The sequence below is a fragment of the Erpetoichthys calabaricus genome, chromosome 15 (assembly GCF_900747795.2).
Source record: "Erpetoichthys calabaricus chromosome 15, fErpCal1.3, whole genome shotgun sequence".
Taxonomy (NCBI): domain Eukaryota; kingdom Metazoa; phylum Chordata; class Cladistia; order Polypteriformes; family Polypteridae; genus Erpetoichthys; species Erpetoichthys calabaricus.
Window position 1 is genome coordinate 81,607,499 of NC_041408.2, and position 20,858 is coordinate 81,628,356.

Below are 20,858 nucleotides of genomic sequence, written 5' to 3' on the forward strand. Positions count from 1 at the left end.
CTTACTTTTCTTGCCTGCCAGGTCCTATTTTGTTGATTTCATTTTTTGCATCTCTCATACATGGCGGAGTGGTGGCTCTGAGGTTAGGGATCTGCACTGGTAATCGGAGGGTTGCCGGTTTGAATCCCGTAGATGCCACAAGTGACTTTACTTCATTGGGCCCTTGAGCAAGGCCCTTAACCTTAACTCTTCTACGCAGTGGTGTGCAGGGTAGGCAGCATAAAGAAGATGGACGCCTCATGCCTGGACAAACTGGTGAGGAAGGCAGGCTCTATTGTAGGCACGGAGCTGGACAGTTTGACATCTGTGGCAGAGCGACGGGCGCTGAGCAGACTCCTGTCAATCTTGGAGAATCCACTGAACAGGATCATCTCCAGACAGAGGAGCAGCTTCAGCGACAGACTGCTGTCACCGTCCTGCTCCACTGACAGACTGAGGAGATCGTTCCTCCGACACACTATGCGACTGTTCAATTCCACCGGGGGGGGGGGGTAAACGTTAACATTATACAAAGTTATTGTCTGTTATACCTGCATTGTTATCACTCTTTAATATTTTCTTTATCAGTATGCTGCTGCTGGAGTATGTGAATTTCCCCTTGGGATTAATAAAGTATCTATCTATCTATCTATCTATCTAACCTGCAATTGCTCCATTCTGGGTATGACGTTAATCTGCATGTAGGCCTTCCAACATGGAGGGAAAAACCAGGGGGTTGGTGGCAGAATTGGCACTCCAGCCACCATATAAAAAACCTCCCATTGTAGAAGTACATCACATTTTTGAAACAATAATTCAATTTAATGTTGAAAGTCTAACTATTCTTGATTGTAATATAAGTTTGTCATTTGTCACCCTCTGAGAGAGGGCCATAGAGGTGCTAGACTCCCAGTAAAGAATCCAAAATTAAAAATATCATATTCGTAATCACTCACCTTGAAATAGTCTAACATGATGCCCACATGCTCATGTTTGAAATTTGTCTTTTTTAATCTTCTGGGAGCAGCTCTTAGGGGGCTAAGTCCCCTGATAAAGACTCAAATATCACAAATATGATCACATTTGTGATCAGCAACCTCAAAACAACATAAAATGACACTCCACATGCCTGTATTACAGGTCTGCATAATTTTTCAAAATGGAGTATCCTTGGAGTACCCCTTGAATCCCATTAGGAGTCGGGTGATGCGGCCTGCACAACTTCAAGTCCTTCTGATCATTTCTGTAGAAGGCATCTGTTGGTTTACATCTTATCATTAGGGTGTCATTTCCTGCACAAAATAAGGTCCAAAAATGGCCTAAAAATAAGCTTTTTTTCAGGTCAAAAATACGGGGTAAGCCCAAAAAACTTGACATCTTGCATAACTAGACATCAAAACAAGTCAAACGGTATATCATATGTCGGGGTCAATTGGGCGCTGGAAAAAAAAAAAAAGTAATTGTTATGAACACAATAAACTGAAGAGCAGTGAGTGTGGTGGCAGAGCTGCTGTCTCGAGGTTTGTGGCCTGTCTCAATCCACAACAAAAGAAGGGGCGAACTGGAAGTTGTTAGGTGACTTTCGATTGGGCCAGGATGAACAGACGTTATGCTAAACGATGCTTGATATCTGTACTGTACTGACAGATAGATAGCTAGATAGATAGATAGATAGATAGATAGATAGAGTGGCAGGCGGCTGGGTCCCATGCTGACGATGGTGCCTCAGTTTCCCGCAGGGCTCCATGGGAGATGGAGTTCTCCACAACCCTGTGGGGATCTGGGGTGGTCGCCAGGGGGTGCTGCATGGATCCCAGAGCCAGCCTGGACACCTTTACAGCCCCGCCCGGAAGTGCAATTAGCAACAGCTGATCAAGCACCTGGAGCACTTCTGGGTGGACTATAAAAAGGGCCACCATCCACCACTCAGGAGCCAGAGTCGGGAGGAAGAGGATGAGGTTGCCTGGGAGGAGTGGTGGTGCCAGAGGAAGAGTGTTTAGTCTGTGGTTTAAGTGCTTTTGGGACAGTGTTGTGGCTGGAGGGTTCATGGGGAAGACGTGTCCTCCAGCTGAAGAAAAATAAAGTCTCTCTGTACTTTTACACGTGCCTCTGTGTAAGTCTGTGCCGGGTTGGGCGCTATACTGTGTCCAATTCACGATAGATAGATAGATAGATAGATAGATAGATAGATAGATAGATAGATAGATAGATAGATAGATAGATAGATAGATAGATAGATAGATAGATAGATCTTTATTGTCATCGTCACTTTTACAAAGGAACAACGAAATTGAAGGTGCAGACGATTCAGTGTGAGGCATAAGAGTTAAAAAGACAAGAAGAGAGAAAATAATAACAAACCGAATAGTAATAAAAGTACTTTACAAAATGTACAAATTGCACTGGTTGACTTAAGGTCTATATTGCACATTGGGAGAATGATATGGAGCAGTTTTATTCTGTGTTTGGGGCGGAGTGGTGGCTCTGAGGCTAAGGATCTGCACTGGTATCCCGAGGGTTGCCGGTTCAAATCCCCGTCACTGCCAAAAGAGATCCTGCTCTGCTGGGCCCTTGAGCAAGGCCCTTAACCTGTAATTGCTCCAGGGGTGCTGTACAATAGCTGACCCTGCGCTCTGACCCCAAGGGGTATGTGAAAACTAACAAATTCCTAATACAAGAAATTGTATAAGGCAAAATAAAGAACAAAAAAAAAAAAAAAAATGATTGCTTTTGGATAAAAGCTGTTTTTAAGGCGGTTTGTCCTAGTTTTCATTGCTCTGTATTTCTTGCCTGATGACAAAAGCTGGAAGAGACAATGACCGGGATGTGATGAATCCTGTGAAATGTGTATTGCTTTTTTGCAGCATCGGGAGGTGTAGATTTATTCCAGACTGAGGAGGGTACAGCCAATTGTTCTCTCTGCTTTCCTTTCTGAGAAAGTGCAGCTGCCGTACCACACACACAGTCCGTACGTGAGCACACTCTCGATGGAACAGTGATAAAAGGCAAGGAGCAGATTTTTGGGGAGATGGTTCTTTGAGGTTTCTCAGAAAATACAGTCTCTGCTGCGCTTTCTTCAGCAGCTCCTTGGTGTTGGCACTCCAGGTCAGATCATCCTCCAGCTCAATGTCCAGAAACCTGAACACCAGGACCCTCTCCACACAGGCCCCACCAATGATGAGTGGCTGGATGTCAGTTTTGTTTTTTCTAAAGACACGCAGAGTGTAATTATAAAGGAAAATGAGTTAATCATAGGGGAGCAAAGTGGCTACTTCTGTTGCTTATCAACAAATGGGTGCTCTCTCATAGCACCTTTAAACCCAGAATTAGATAAAGTAACCATACTAAAAAACAAAAAAAGCTTTATTATTTTAAATAATAATAGTGTTATCAGTTGGTGTCATTTTTCATTTTTTTTTACTTCTGTTTGCATTCTGCATGGCCATGTTGGCTCTGATTTGTTTTTTAATCGGTAATCTTTGGTTTCTCATTTCAAGTATAATGAAAATGTTTAAACTCTTTCTTGTTTTTCTGTGAGACACCATTATCATTTATTATGGACATCACCTTGATATTCCTGTATGTCTAATTATTTTCCTCTGATGAGGACTCCTGATAAGGGTTGAAAGCTCAGGAATAAAAAAAACTATTTTAAGATACATGACTCATCTTCTCGGGCGGCACGGTGTCGCAGTGGTAGCGCTGCTGCCTCCCAGTAAGGAGACCTGGGTTTGTGTCCTGGGGTTCTCCCTGTGTGCAGTCTGCATGTTCTCCCCATGTCTACGTGGGTTTCCTCCCACAGTCCAAAGACATGCAGGTTAGGTGCATTGGCGATCCTAAATTGTCCCTAGTGTGTGTGCTTGGTGTGTGTGTGCCCTGCGGTGGGCTGGCATCCAGCCTGGGGTTTGTTTCCTGCCTTGCGCCCTGTGCTGGCTGGGATTGGCTACAGCAGACCCCCCGTAACCCTGTAGTGAGGATATAGCAGGTTGGATAATGGATGGATGGATGGATACTATAATATCTGCGGTGGGCTGGCACCCTGCCCAGGGTTTGTTTCCTGCCTTGCGCCCTGTGCTGCCTGGGATTGGCTCCAGCAGACCCCACTGACCCTGTAGTTAGGATATAGCAGTTTGGATAATGACTGACTGACTCATCTTCTCCCTTTGTGGATATCCATCCATAAATAAGCAAACCGTATATCACAGACCTGCACTTCTACTTATCATTGTGTATACTACAAAAGAGCCAATTAGCTAGCATCCCACTATGCTAATTTAATTTTGAATTTTCACAGATAGTAATACTGTATATAAATTCCAAAATTAACATTAACTTACCTGCGCAAAAAGTTATGTTGATCCTCTTGTACCCAACGGGACAGTCAATGTGCTGCTGTCTAGAACCCGTTATAGGGATGGCTGTAAAGAAAGATGGAATGAATGAAAGATAAGAACTTGGAAGGCTTGGTCCGTAATAGAAATAAAATCCTGCAGTACTTCTTTACAGTCTTTGCTTTGTACCCTAATAATGACAAGTTATCGCCAACACAGTATACTAACAACCCAATTGTGCTTCACTCACTCAGAATATGGAACCAATGTAGGAAGTGTTTTAAGATCGAGAAGAGTTTATCTGTGGCTGTGGTAATTTAAAAGGGCTCGACATATTCAAAATACTGAATGGGTTATTAGTTTGCCAGTGACTGTGATTGTGGCCATCATATCATAATTATAGTGATAAACTGCTACTAAAGGTTTATAACATTTTAAAAAAACCATAAGACAATATAAAGGCGTATTATGGCATCATGGGGAAAGACGTCCTCATATTTCAACCCAAATGCCCTCATTTCCGGAGTAAGAGAGTATACAGTGCCTATAGAAGGATTCAACCCCCCCAGAAGGTTTCACGTTTTATTATTACACAACAATAAAACACAGTGGATTCAGTTTGGCTTTTCTGACATTCATCACAGGAAAAGATTCTTTAATTTAACCGATCTCTCTGCACAGTGGTCTAAATGAATAATCTTCTTATATAATACGCTACCAAGGCTCTCCGTTTGTCTGTCCAGGCTTTTAAATCACCTGATGCTCACAAACCGTTTCACCTATTGACCTGAAATTTGGTACACATATACGACGTGACATCTACTATCTGCTTTCAGAGTGATGATTGACCTGTAAGGTTATTCTTCTTTTTGTTTTTATTTTATTTTGTTGTAGAATCAACTCTCGGCAGTGGGCAGCAGAGCGGCCATGTGGCACATGTATACGGGTGCCGTTCTCATTCCCTATCACCTTCGCTGTCACTTCCACTACCTCTTCATATCTTAAGTCTTTCTTGAGGCAGATTGAAGATTTGAGTGCCAGCTTAAGTGAAAAATTAAAGAAAATGTACTGAGTAATTGCAACACAAACACTGACTTAATCAGTTTTAATGTGAAAAGATGCCGACGGAAGAAGAGAAGAAGCGGGCCGCAAGGGTGGAGAAAAGAAGATCTGCTCAGGAAGGAGCAAACACATCAACCTCTGAGCAAACGAATGGTAAACAGAGACAGAGAAAGAGGATGAAAACTAGGAATGCTCAAGTCAAGTGTACTCACTGCACATTATCGTTATAGCTGTGTGCCGTTACTGGTTTAAATATAAAACACAAAATAATCGATCATGTTAGTATTCACCCCTTCAAGTCTCTGTTTAGTACAGGCAGCCATGACAGCTTTGAGTCTGTGTGCACCGCTCCCTCTAGGAGTTCTGCCATTTTTTCTTTGCTCATGTGACACTGCGGGTGGGCTCCATGCTCCTGTTGCACCCCGGCTGCTTCTTGAACCCGCCACCGCCGATAACATACCTGAGGGTGAGCCTAGCAAATGAGGACACACATGCAAAGCAAGGGTTAGGTGCATGGAGTGACGGTGCTTTTATTAAAAAACAGCGTTCAGAAGTGCTGTACTCAAAAGTCCATAAATAAATAATCCTTAAAATTCGAGTGATCTGTGGCGGTTAAAACCAAGACAAATAAATATTCCATAAAAGTGAGGTTAAAATACAACAGGAAGCTGTCCTTCAAAATTCGGTCCCCGGTGCAATCCTTAAAAAAAATGACGTCTGCTTAGCTTAACCCCAAATGGGCCCTTGCAGCCAAGGAGGTGGCCTGGCAGCAGTTCAGCCAACCTCATGTGCTGCTCCTAGGCTCAGGCTAATGCAGCTGTCTGTGGCCCCAGCAGGGCACCACGCCAAGCCTCCGACTCCCACTGCCACTGCCAGGCTTGCACACCTGCAGCCCATGGCTCCACTTTCAGGACGCCTCACCAAGCCTTCCGATCCCCTGCAGCTCCCACTGCCTTTCTCCCGGCCTTACACGGAGTCACTCCAACCGAGCAGCACATCAGTGCCAAACCGCTCCTCTGAAGTGGCCTCCTTCAGCCGCCAAGCGTCAGCCGCATGCTCTCCTGAGGGACTTACTCCCGGCTGCCTGCCTTCTCTCTCTCTCTCTGTCATTCACATGCACCAGCTGCCTTCTCTCTACGTCCTTTAGCCTCCTTTCTTTTTCTCTTTCTTCCGATCTATTTTTTTCATTCCCTCCCTTCTGTCCCGTGCAGGCTCCTCTATCCTAGGCTACCTAATTGGGTACGAGTGCAAGGAGCCGCTCCCTCCGAGGCATCACTGAGGTGTCTGACTGAGCACAGTAAGCCAATCCTCCAATTAACCGCGGAGCGAAACGCACACCCATACCTTCATGGGGCGCGATTACGTATTTAAAATTGTCCACTAAATGTTAAGTCGCTATTCCACAGCTCAACTGCTCAAGGTCCGTTAGGCTGCTTGTTGATTGTGAGTCACGTTGTGGACACTAGAGGGCACTGCAGCTCCTCAAACCCAGAACACAAGTGCAGTTCCACAGCCAAAAGCTTCATTTATTTAAATCCAGTACCTTATACAAGTTTACATTTCCCTTCAACAGACTTTCTTCCACAATAATTCCTCTCGTCTCTCCTCCAGGCAGACTTTGTCCACCTTCCATCCGACTCTAGCTCACCCAGAAGAGGCCGGATGGCTCCTTTTACCTCAGGACACAGGAGTGCTTCCCGTGTCAAAATGGCTACAGCCTGGCAGCACTTCCAGGTCAGGCGGAATCTCCTTTGAGCTGTGCGCCTTTCTTATAACTCCCTCTGGCAGCACCCACACACCCCGACAGGGCAGACCTCTGAGGCTACATGTCCCAAGATGCCCTGTGGGGGTATGAATAGGAGTTCTGCCAGAGGGAGGCCGCCACCTAGTATATTGGGGGAATAAACAGCCCCCAAAGCCAGTCCTTCCCAGTCCTTCCATTTTATCCCAGCCAGGAAAGGTACTGAAGACACTTCTGGCTGGGATGCCTGTCCAGGTAAGGAACCTTCCTTTTTTTCAGTCAGGACGCCCATCCATCCCATATGGCATTTACAAAGTCCCGCCACAAATTCTCAATTGAGATAACTTGCCTAGGGCTGTGTGCTGTGCCCCGCACGTAGTCTGTGTGCCAGAAAGGGACCCTGAAATGAACGGATGACCATTAATAGCAGGCAGTAACATTTCCAAAGATAAATAATCGGACCAAAGGGACTGAGTAAGTGTACACCTCAAGAATCCAACAGTTTAAAAACTAAGAAATACATCAGAATTCATAAAGGGTTCTATAACTTGCTTTTAAACCTTAATGTTCAAAATGGAATGCACTCTTTCAAAAAGTGGCAATTAAAATAGTTACAATCTTCCAAAATTTATGAGAAACAAATAAAATCCTGCCCTCAGACCCTGCTTTTAAAAGGCAAAGCTTAACGAGTCTGCAGCAAGGTGTTTTATAGTAAGGCCATCAGCTCATTTTCAGAAAGACTTTTCCATTTTTATGTCAGCCAAGTGAGTCAGCAGATCCAGAAGTTTTATACCATAAAAGAAAACTATCCATTGGTCTTACACAGGTTACTTTTTAATTAATTTTCTTTAAAGGTTTAAATTTAAAGTTTAGCTTAGCAAAAAACTAAAAAAAAAAAAGGAAAAATTCAGAATATTAGAAATGGGCCTTCTTCAGGGAACAACTAATAGGTGACGACCTACAGACGTTCTGCAGCAATTCAAGTAAATGAAGCCTTGCAGGTTGAAGCAATTTGCACAGATGTCCCAACTTCTGTTGATTACTTAAAAACCCTCAGTGAGTCTTAAAGCAGAGTTGGAACAGACTGTGTTAGGCCGGGTTTATACTTCACGCGACGCATGCTGCAGCGGACGCTCCTGCTACGCAAGTGTTGAAGTGTTTATACTTGCGCGCGTACTTTGCGTACATCTGGAGGAATCCACCAGGTGGCAGTGCGAGATATTAACATGGTGAGAACATGTTCGGCTTCGCTGTGTTGTGAATTGCCTGGAAAACCCATTAAATTCCGATGACACCTTACCGCAATATCTCTGAAAAGGATGTTTATTGATTAAATTCAGGGATGTGTCCATTCCAGCAAGCATTGGGCACGAGTGAGAAACAATCCCTGGACGAGGCCTCGGCTCATCGCAAGGTGAATACAAGCACACACATACACTAGCATCATTTTAGCGGCACCAAATCCCCAAATATGCATATCTTTAGAAGGAAACTGGAGCACACTGAGGAAACCCAGCAGGAAAACGTTTAAACTCCAGGCAGGGAATATCAACGACATGACTCCCTGCAAGACAGCAGCGCTAACACTCCGCCACTGTGTCACCCCATGTGTGTAATTATTAACAGTATTCATTATTTAAACGAAATTACCGATTTGTCTGTAAAATGTAATATACATACTTTAATGCTTTTCATCATGAAAGTGATATCAAGTATAAATCTAAGGATTCTAAATGTGCAGAGAGTTGGAATATCATACATTTAATGTGCTCAGTGTGGTGATCTATTGCTGGTGATTCGCTGCTGTCAGGAGCAGAGGAAGCCCTAGAAAAAAAGATAGCATAGAAGACGGTATGTGAGAATTTTAAAACGTATCGTGTCATTACGATCGGGAATATGAGATGCTTGAATATAAAAGCACCATGAATACATTCCAACTTTTAGCACACTGCGCCCCCCGACTTTTTGCTGGTACTGCAACTCGTGCACGCGTCGTGTTAATTCTTAATTCTTCTGCTTTAAATAATAACTACAGTAAATTACATCTGAAACATCCAGGTGTAAGTATGTTATTCTCTAAGGTGCATGCTCACGACAATCCAGCCTTTTTTGGTCTTCCTCCTGGAAGTGCATTCACAACGCTGTGATCTCCAGTACACTTCTTGATAGGAATACAGATTGGCTCTTGCGATTCGTGGGTTTATAATTTGTGGATCCAACTATTCACAGGCTCATCATCAAAAATTAAATGGAAATAATTTTGAAAGTTTTGTGACCTATTGTAGAAAACTGCAGCAGCACTACTTAAATGGACTGCAAATCCCAGCAGCCTCAGGAATACCGCACAACTGGGACAGCTGCTGGGTAAAATGTTGTGGACATTCAAAAGGGAGCTATAAAATCCTTGGCTGTCTTTTTGTTTGAATGTTTCACGTCACAGCTGGATTACAATTACACCCACTGAGTGTAAGGTCGGCTCCCACAATTCATAGTTTTAAGTTTTTACTGAAAAAGCACTTTGATCCATTTGCTTTTTAGCTTAGGACTTTGAATGTTTAAATCTTTCTATTCATATTGTTTATACTGTGTTCATTTTATTTATTTAAGTTACTTATGTTTGAATGTTGGTGTACGCATGTTTATATATGTATAACATTTTTTGTTTATAAAAAAAACCTGACACAATCCGACACCAGACACAAGTTCAGCACAATACAGGCTTTTATTATGGGAAACTCTTCCCAGAAGTGTTTCCCACAACACAATAAGCACAAATGAAGCACACAGCTCGTTGTCTTCCTCTCTATGTCCTCCTCCTCTCTCTCTCCCTCCACCTCCTCCAGCAAGCTTTGTCTTTCTCCCTCCCGACTCTGGCTCCTGGAGCAGTGACAGGTGGCTCCTTTTTCTGTAATACCTGGGAGTACTTCCGGTATCTCGTACGCTTGGTCCGGAAGCACTTCTGGGTAAGGTGGGAGTCTGATGAAGCAGGTCTCTGCAGTCCCTGCTGGCACCCCCAGAACCCAACAGGACTGAGCCACCAAACTCCAAGTCCCAGCATGCCCTGTGGAAATCCAGGGTGCTGTAGCCACCGAGTGATCCAGGGGACCACTTTCTCCCTCAGTCCTTCAATTATACAGGTGTCCTGACTGGGTAAGGGGTACAGGTAAGATGACAACCCCAAGTATAAAGCCAAAGCTACACAAGAATGACTTAAAAGCAACAATGTGAGTGTCCTGGAGTGACCAAGTCAGAGTTCAAATCTCAGTCCAGTTGAGAATTTGTGGCTGGACTTGAAAACACAATGCCACAATTTGTGTATACACTAGGGGGCTTTGCCCCCTGCACGCTTTGCTCGCCAACCCCTGGGCTTGCGCTACACAATAGCCTCTTTGCGGTTCTGCCAGTCGTGTATGGGGATGCAGATGTACAATTTAAACAGATCGTTATTTTCATGGAATTGTTACATATGCATAATAGAGTTATTTTACATTACAGCGAGTAATTAACAATATTAAAAATAAAACATAATAATTTGAAAGTAAATTATATTTTATGTTGCGTTAGAGTTATTCGTTGCTCAATACGATTTTGTTCTGTTTGGCTTTGAAATTAACATGCAAATACTTTTTAAACTTATACTTTTACTGTAAAACTACCAAAACAAAAAAATTTTTATCAATATCATATTGAATTTTGATTCTGTGTTCGGACTTTCATCGTGACAACGCAAAGTATAACTGCCCGTGATTGAATTTCGTTTCTTACTCTGTATTAAATAAAACAACTTTTTCGAATGTTTGGTTCTGTGATTTGTTAACTGTCTTTGCAAAAGCTATTCTAACAGGAAACTGTTAACGTTTTAATACGAATGGCATATCAAGGTCTCCTTTGTTGTGTAATGTTATCCGCGGACGACGTACTACATTACCTTTCCTGGATACATCCTTCTTTCTACTGTAATTCGGCTGGTGGAAGACCAGATGGTGTTAACGGTTGTAGATATTCTTTGTAATATTGTAAGTTGATGTTTTCATCTTCCATACCATCACCACTAACTGTTTCAGCAAAGTCTATTGATACGCATTTAACCAATTTGCCATGTAACCGATCAACAATTTTCACGTTATCGGTTGACTTCATCGTTTCTCTGTGCTAGGATTGCCCGTGTACTCATTTCTTCTGTTGATAACCCTTCGGGATGAAATTCTTCAATAAGATTTGGACAAAATACGCCTTCTTTAATTGGGAACTTAAAGTGAGGAAAACGTTCAAATTTATAAGGGCTGAGAGAGCAGGAACTGTGTCTGACAAAATCATTCACACAAATGAGAGGTGAGAGGACCGTGTGTGTGGTTAAATATGGTTGAATATGAGGAGGGCGTGAATTGAAAACATCTCATGGCCAAAGTCTCATCTCGTGAGACTTGAAAATCTTCCAAAAAGGCTCGTCTCGTCACAGGATTTTTTTTATATAATAGAGAGATATATACTGTATATCTCATATATATTTCTCTTCTGATTCGTCCTGCTTCCACTTCAAAACCAGTCCTGCCCACACGCAGCCGACACGGCATTTCTCGATTCCTATTCGTCCTCCTCCAAACCCTTCCCCACATTCTTCCAGTGCGATTCCTGCAACAAAACTTTTCAAACGCGAACCTCACTTGCTAAACACAAGAAAAGGCATTCTTCCCAACAACTATATGAGTGCCAGAAATGCAATAAGAAGTTCACTACACAGGATTGTCTGACTAAACACAACAAAACTCATTCACAACTCTTGCAATGCAACATCTGCAAAGCAACGTTTCCAAACCAACGCAGTTTCAGCAGACATACTGTACACACAATCCTCTTCCCGTTACCACAGGTACTTCTTCACCTAATTCCTGTCTTCCCGTCCAAGAGTACAACATTGGGACTAAAGAACGGCAGTGCAAACACGGTCATGCACTATACTGGCCTGCTGAGCGTCAAGATGGCGAACTGCCTGCCGAAAGGGACGTTTGCATCTATCTCATAGGCAACTCCTGTAAACAGATTTCCACGCTCATTATGAATTGTGATCCTATGGTTTACCCACTTTTATTCCCTTACGGAGACATTGGCTGGCACAAAGATTTACAACATGTTCCCGATAAAAGAACCGCCAAGCGAATAAGGCTTACTCAATGCCAATTTTACACGTACAGATTAGCAATGAGGAATACATTTAGTATTTTGCACTCCAGCGGGAAACTATTCCAACAGTACGTTGTAGATGCGTTTGTTAAAACAGAGGGTGCGCGTCTCAACTATCGCAGATTACATCAACAAGATTTGCGTGTGGAACAATACAAACGACTATCAGACGCACTGCAAGCAAAAGCTGAAAATAACGTACGTGTAGGCAAAATGATCATATTATCATCCACATTTCCAGGAAGTCCAAGATACATGCAATAAAACTATCAGGATGCCATGGCCATAGTACGTAAATTCGGAAAGCCTGATTTATTTATCACTTTCACATGTAATCTTGCTTGGCCGGAAATTCTACATGCACTGTCGGATACCCAAAGACCGGAGCACAGACCTGATATTGTAGTACGAGTAGATCTTTTGACTTATTATCACCAAAACACCTATTTTACTTCTCTGTCAAGAAGCTCATGTAACCTGTATGTGTCTGTGTGCTAGACCACCAATGATGTTGTCTGTTCTTTTTTCTGAATTCACTGTCATAATCTTCTTTACTTATTTATCTGGTTTGTACAATGCTATATACTGTATACCCTGCCATTCTTTATTATATTCTGAAAGTGCCTTGAGCATGGGAAAGGCGCTATATAAATAAAATGTATTATTATTATTCACAACTGCATCTTTCAATAAGTATTTATTTCTTCTTGATTTCTGAATTCCTTTCCTATTCTTACACCGCCATATGGTACGGTGGGCTTCGGCTAGTATCTTATAATTCTTTATTTGCCCGTTATTTCTTAACATTAGCTTTTATTCTATGTAAAGCACTTTGGTCGACTTTCAGATGTTTTAAATGTGCTGTATCGACACATAAGCCTAAATAAACCTGTACAAGGATCAATTGCGACTCAAACCACCTACACCTGAACACCAGCAAAACCAAAGAGCTGGTGGTGGATTTTAGGAGGCCCAGACCCCTCATAGACCCCGTGATCATCAAAGGTGACTGTGTGCAGATGGTACAGACCTATAAATACCTGGAAGTGCAGCTGGATGATAAATTGGACTGGACTGCCAATACTGATGCGCTGTGCAAGAAAGGACAGAGCCGGTTATACTACCTTAGAAGGCTGGCGTCCTTCAACATCTGCAATAAGATGCTGCAGATGTTCTATCAGACAGTTGTGGCGATCGCTCTCTTCTACGCAGTGGTGTGCTGGGGAGGCAGCATTAAGAGGAAAGACGCCTCACGCCTGGACAAACTGGTGAGGAAGGCAAGCTCTACAGTTTAACATCTGTGGCAGAGCGAAGGGCACTCAGCAGGCTCCTATCAATTATGGAGAATCCACTACATCCACTAAATAGTATCATCTCCAGACAGAGGAGCAGCTTCAGCGACAGACTGCTGTCACTGTCCTGCTCCACTGACAGATTGAGGAGATCGTTCGTCCACCACACTATGCGACTCTTTAATTCCATCTGGGGGGGGGTAAACGTTAACATTTAACATTATACAAAGTTATTGTCTGTTTTTCACCTGCATTATTATCATTCTTTAATTTAATATTATTTATTGTATCAGTATGCTGCTGCTGGAGAATGTGAATTTCCCATTGGGATTAATAAAGTATCTATCTATCTATCTATCTATTAGCCACATAGCATGAAGCAAACCTTCAGAAGATGCCATTCCACTCATATACACACACCAAGTCAAATCGGAGTAACCAGTTACCTTAGTACACAATTCTAAATCGTTCACTTTACCTTAAAAGATTAGAAAAATGCTTGAATTTGTTACGCAGTAGAGACCAAACAAACAAACAAACTGCTGCATGTAGCCAAGGCTTAGTAAGAAATGGTGCTTAGGTTTCTTGGAGGCCCAGTGAAATTCAGCAATGTTTATGACCCCTACAATGAATAATGTATAAGATGCTGAATGTTAGAATGAGTACAGTGGTTCAGCTTTGATTACACAAGACTAATCATGAAGACCACCGCCTCCCTTATCAAGTATAAAGCCCCTTCCTGTGTACTTTCACAATCCTGTTTTGGAGTTTCTTCTACAGAAATTGCCGGGCAGCTTCAGATGAGAATCAGTCAATTATCTGACATTATCCCCGCACTGAGTGATGACCACGGAGTACATTGCAGATAAGGAAATAGCAGGGTGATCTTTAGGTCACCTCCTTGAATTGTAAATGCTCTCTCTTGGCTCAGTGTACTTCTGCCGTTAGTTCCTGTAAGGCAGTTAGAGATCAGCTGGAGTTCTGCCTGCACTAAGACTCCAATTAAGGAGGCTTTACTGTAATGGCATTTCTGCTCCAAAAATCCCCACTTCTCACCTGGAGCGACAAGGAAGCTGGCTAGACTAAAGAAAAACAAATGCTTTTGAAAGGCAATGTTTGGAAACCTGCATAATGCCGCTTGGTCTGTGAGCGCTCACGGATGTTTTAAAATGAATAATACGAAAGCACTGAAGCGGAACTTTTTTCACTCTCCAACACATCAAGAAGGATCAAACTCACTTCAAGGCCAAAGATTCACTGCCAGTGTACTTTTTTTTTTTTAATGATTTGATGTAACCTGATTTAATGCTCACACTTTACCCTCAGTAGGCTGCTGCCTCGTAGTAAGGAGACCAGGGTTTGTGTCCCGGGGTCCTCCCTGCTTGGAGTATGCATGTTCTCCCCGTGTCTGCGTGGGTTTCCTCCCACAGTCCAAAGACATGCAGGTTAGGTGGATTGGCGATTCTAAATTGTCCCTAGTGTGTGTGTGGGTGTGTGTCCTGCAGTGGGCTGGCACCCTGCCTGGGATTTGTTCCTGCCTTGTGCCCTGTGTTGGCTGGGATTGGCTCCAGCAGACCCCCGTGACCCTGTGTTAGGATGTAGCGGGTTAGACAATGACTGACTGGATGGATTCATATTTTATGATTATTTTTATTATTGTATATATATATATATATATGTTATTTTTTCATTTAACCCTTACATACTGTTCATATTTCATGCCTTCACATATGGTCTGTGTCAATTTTGATATGGGCCAAGAGTTCCCCCATAAGTGGCTATACCGAATTTTGAACTACTATTCTATTTTGATTGTATAAATGGACAATGACTGAATGACTTTGCCCAATCGAATAATCCTGTTGTTGGAGCTCAAGCTGGAAACCCCAAGGGGAAGCGCTGGAGCCAAAATGGATCATTCCATTGAAGGAAGGCCACATGTGAAGCTTGTAGTGCTCTACACCCTCAGAAGAGCCCCTTAGTCCTTATGGTGCTGATAACTGACAAAAATCTTTACCAGTTCTTACACAGCGCATCAGTATTGGCAGTCCAGTCCAGTTTATCATCCAGCTGCACTCCCAGGTATTTATAGGTCTGCACCATCTGCACACAGTCACCTCTGATGATCACGGGGTCCATGAGGGGTCTGGGCCTCCTAAAATCCACCACCAGCTCCTTGGTTTTGCTGGTGTTCAGGTGTAGGTGGTTTGAGTCGCACCATTTAACAAAGTCCTTGATTAGTTCCCTATACTCCTCCTGCCCACTCCTGATGCAGCCCATGATAGCAGTGTTGTCAGCGAACTTTTGCACGTGGCAGGACTCCGAGTTGTGTTGGAAGTCCGATGTATATAGGCTGAACAGGATCGGAGAAAACGTTGAGGCCATTACAGTTATGGGCTACACACCAGGCCAAAAATATCCTATGAGCTGTTCAGGAATGACAGAAATTTTTCTGCATAGTAAACCCCCCCAACCCCAATCCATTTCCAGGGACTCAAAAGTATTTGGACATTTGACTGACAAGCTGTTCCATAGCCAGGTGGGAGCAGGCCCCACATTATTTCATTAAGCCTGCAGTTGATTCCAAGTGTGGAATTTGCATTTGGAAGCTGTCACTGTGAATGCTTAAAATGAGGTCCAAAGAGCCGTCCATAAAAGTAAAAACAAGCCATCATTAGACCAAGAAAACAAAAAAAAAACCCATTAGAGAGACGGCAGAAACACCAGGAATGGGCAAATCAACCAGTTGGTACAAACATAAAGGAACACCAGAAGGTCTGGACAATGACAGAAGACAACTGTGCTGGATGATCCAAGAATTATGAGTTTGGTGAAGAAGAACCCATTTTATGACATCTGGCCAGGAACATTTCCTGGGAGGTAGACCTATCATTGCCAAAGTCTACAGTCAAAAGAAGACTTCATGAAAGTAAAGACACAGAGGGTTTATGACAAGGTGCAAACCACTGGTAAGCCTCAAGCAAAGGAAGGACAGATTAGACTTTACAAGAAAACATTTTCTAAAAGCCTGTCCAGTTCTAGAACAATTTTCTTTAGATAAATGAAATTAAGATTAAAATACAGTACACCAGAATGATGGATAGAGAAGAGTATGGAGAAGAGAAGGAACGACTCATGATGTGTAGCATACCACATCATCTGTGAGACATGGTGGAGGTCGTGTTATGGCCTGATCACATGTGCCTGCCAATGGAAGTCGCTCACTGGTGTTTATTGATGATATCCCACAGTCCAAAGACATGCAGGTTAGGTGGATTGGCGATTCTAAATTGGCCCTAGTGTGTACTTGGTGTGTGTGTGTGTGTGTGTTTGTGTGTGTCCTGCGGTGGGTTGGCACCCTGCCCAGGATTGGTTCCTGCCTTGTGCCCTGTGTTGGCTGGGATTGGCTCCAGCAGACCCCCGTGACCATGTGTTTGGATTCAGCGGGTTAGAAAATGGATGGATGGATGGATGACTGCTGGCAGAAGTAGCAGGATGAATTCTGAAGTGTCCAGGGCGCTATACTGTCTGCTCAGATTCAGACAAACGCTGCAAAACTGATAGGACGACACTTCACAGTACAGATGGACGATGGGCCAAAACATACTGGGACAGAAAACCGAGTGCTTTTCAATGCAAAGAAGTGGAAGATTCTTCAATGGCCGAGTCAATCAACTGACCTCAGCCCAACTGGACATGCAGTTCACTTGCTGATGGCAGAAAGTCCAACAAACCTGAAGACAGTGGCAATAAAGGCCGGGCAAAGCATCAGGAGGGTGGAAACTAGGCACTTGGAGAAGGCCGTGGGCTCAGGCTTCACAAAGTCATCGACTAATAAGAATTTTCAACCAAATATTGAAAATGATCATTATGTTAATGATTATTTATGATTATCCATCTATCCATTCTCTTCCACTTACCCGAGGTCGGGTCGCGGGGGCAGCAGCTTGAGCAGAGATGCCCAGACTTCCCTCTCCCCGGCCACTTCTTCTAGCTCTTCCGGGAGAATCCCAAGGCGTTCCCAGGCCAGCCGGGAGACATAGTCCCTCCAGCGTGTCCTGGGTCTTCCCCGGGGCCTCCTCCCAGTTGGACGTGCCCGGAACACTTCACCAGGGAGGCGTCCAGGAGGCATCCTGATCAGATGCCCGAGCCACCTCATCTGACTCCTCTCGATGTAGAGGAGCAGCGGCTCTACTCTGAGCCCCTCCCGGATGACTTATGATTATTTTAGTTTGTCCAAATACTTTTGAGCCCCTGAGAATGGGAGGACCATGTATGAAAATGGCTGTCATTTCTAAACATCTCATACAATATTTTTGTTAAAGCCCTTAAAGGAAAGCTGAAAGTTTACACTTCAATCACATCTTGATTGCTTTGTTTCACATCCATTATGGTGGTGCACAGAGCCAAAATTATGAAAAATTGTGTGTCTTATGGGAATGACTGTAAAATAAATTAATGTATTACTTTTGTGTATTCATTTTTGTAACCTGCTTTGTAGGTTTGCAGGAAGCTTATTTGGGCAAAGAGCAAGACCCAACTCGATGAAGAGGCACCAGTCTACAGCAGGGTACACTCACTCACACACACACACATAAATCTGTTCTTCCAAATCTGTTGTCTGCTCTTCACACTTTCTTACTGTTCTGCAACTCCCATCCTTCCTACTCGTTGCTCTCTTTAAATGTCGCTGTCCTTTTTAAAAGGAGGAGCATTTCAGTGTTTTTTCCACAGGCCCCCTTTATGACATTTCTAGTTGACTCTTTTTCTATTCTTGATTGCTTGCTTTTTTCAGTCAGAATTTGGATTCTAGTTTTCCTTCAGATTTTGCCTTTTTATTGCCAACTCCCTGATCATAAATGTTATTCCAAACTTCATTAGAATTTGAGTTTTCAGCAATAAGTGGACGCATGTGTATGTCCTGAGAATGATTTCCTGGGCAGGCCTCACTTAAATAGAAATAATAATAATCCTCTTGATGAAGTTCTCTTATTCGTGGGCTTTTAGAGCTCTGACACACCTTGGCTAGTTCAGCTGTATTGGGAGGACACTGACAGAGCAATCGTTCAGGAGTCACTGGCTGACATGGCCCTGTGGTGTAGCGGGTCCATGGCTCAGAAAAAGGTGGCCGATTGTTAAAGAAATAATCGTGTCCCGCAAAGTGTAATTGGGGCCGGGTGAGTGAGCGAATGTGCTTCACTCCGAGGATGGCTGGGGGTGCCTGGCTGATTGCAAAGGCACATGTGAGTGTCAGTCAAGTGACTCACTGATTCCTTGGAAAGCGCAGTATGTTCACACCAGAGTACCCTGTTAGGAGCATTAGTATAGAAGGAGCCTGCACGGGACGGTGTGACGATGCGGGTTCGCTCCACCCTCCCGGGAGCCCTGAGCCTGACACCGTCGGTAATGCCACCGATGAGCTTGGCAGTGAGGCACAACAAAGCAAGGGGATGGTGCAAAAAGTGCCAAGTGCTTTTATTATAAACAACAAAAATCAAAACAGTGTCCAAATAAGTAAAGTGCAGTGTCTCCTAAAAATCTTCAACAAATAAATCCATAAAAACGAGTGATGAGTGGAGGTTAAAAAACACAACAGAAATAAAAACAACGAGGTTAAAACAATGGCAGGAAGCAGTCTGCGACTTCTCTAACACTGGCAACTCTCCTGCTTCTCCCTTCTGAGCCACGCAACAGGGAGTCGCCCACCCAGCAAAATGCAGCTCCCTCAATACAGGTCCGGTAGCCCTCCGATCCCTGGCTACGTCGAGCTCCATCCGGGCCGAGACTTGGGTCCCCAGTGGCCAAGGCAATCACGCTGGGGCTCAACCAGCCCAAAGCCTCCAGGACTGCTGCTGCCTTTCGACGGCCAGTCGTCTTCATCACCAGTCACTCCAGCTCCGTGATCGCTTAGCTGGAGCGACCGCTTCCTTCAGCCCCACCTAGTGTCGGCCTAACACTCATTCTTGGGGCTCTCCTTCCAGCTGCCTCTCGAGCCTGCTCTCGCTCGCTCGCTCTCGCATCGTCTATCCTCTCCATGCTTCCTGCCGCCTTCTTCCCTGCAACCTCCGTCTTTCTTTTCTTTTCTTTTTCCCCCCCTACTAGCCGCCTCGCGCTTCTGTATATCACGGGGACGTGGATCAGCTGCGGCAATCAGCAGCTCCCGGGAACAATTACGGAAGTGGACGACTCCTCACCTGTGCACTTAAGTGAGGTTCGCACGCATCACAAATTCCCCGGGAACTGATCCGCCACACACACCACACCCCCTCGCTAAGCCGCGAGTGTGGCGATTATTTATTTTTAAAGTGGCCTTTTTGACGTGAGCTGTGGACCCGCTACACCACAGACAGAAGGGGGAAGAGTCGGAAAGGAAAATAAAAGAACAGAGGTTAAAGAGCAGAATGGAGAGAATCAGGCCTGAGTGAGCGAGAGTTAGTGCAGACAGGAGGAAGAGGATGGACGGGAATGGGGAAAGAGCGTGTGGCAGGCGCTTAGGAGGGGGCTGTGGGGGGTCTCTCCTGTTAAGCGACCATTGTGCTTAGGGTGTGCTCTCACTAGGAGCAGCCTGGTGCGAGTGGAGCAAGGCTTTGCAGCTCTCCGTGGAACTCCGTGGAGATACGGGCCTGGATAAAAGGTTGTCTGTGCCTGCTGGTGGACTTCGTTTCGGACTGCGAGGTCTGCATGGAGCAAAACAAGGAGACGTCAGTTTTAAAGGGGCACCGGGCTCTGAATTGCCTGTGTGCTTTTAACCTGGTTTTAATGGATTATTTATTTATTGGGATTTTTAACCTCCACCAGCCCCTTTAATTTTATGGGTTATTTATTCATTTAAGGAAATTGCCCTGCACTCTGGAATACTTCTTTGTTTTTCGACTGTTTGCCATAAAAACACTGGAGTGTTAATACACCTACCCCTTGCTATGTGTGCTGTGTCCTCACGCGCAGGCTCATCCCTCGGGTACGTTATCAGTACTAGCGGGCTCAAGAGGCTCCTTGGATCGACTGGCCGTCACAGGCCCTCCTACCTATGAAAAGCTGACACTGATAAATTGTGAATTGTGTACATCCTGCTTACAATCAAATCTAATCATGCAAACACTCTATAAGTAAGTGTACGGTATTAGGAAAAGGAAAAGCTGAGCCAAAAACTCAAAAGTAACAAATGATTACACAAAGACTGATTTATGAATGCGACAAGAGAAAAAAAGCAACATCCCATAATGGCACTGGCACCACCTCATAGCTTTCAGGAACCACATAGTGTGGTTTTGT

The 20,858-nt window shown here is 44.0% G+C and overlaps 1 protein-coding gene across 10 annotated transcripts in view; it reads right to left on the reverse strand.

Moving 5' to 3' along the window:
- ltbp1 (latent transforming growth factor beta binding protein 1) overlaps positions 1 to 20,858 on the reverse strand; it is a 386,058-nt gene that overhangs the window by 238,192 nt on the left and 127,008 nt on the right. For all 10 annotated transcript variants that reach the window (XM_028820637.2, XM_028820635.2, XM_051919196.1 and 7 more), the window contains exon 9: positions 4,317 to 4,397. In XM_028820637.2, the coding sequence (XP_028676470.1) occupies positions 4,317 to 4,397 (81 nt within the window). The remainder of the gene's footprint in view (positions 1 to 4,316; positions 4,398 to 20,858) is intronic.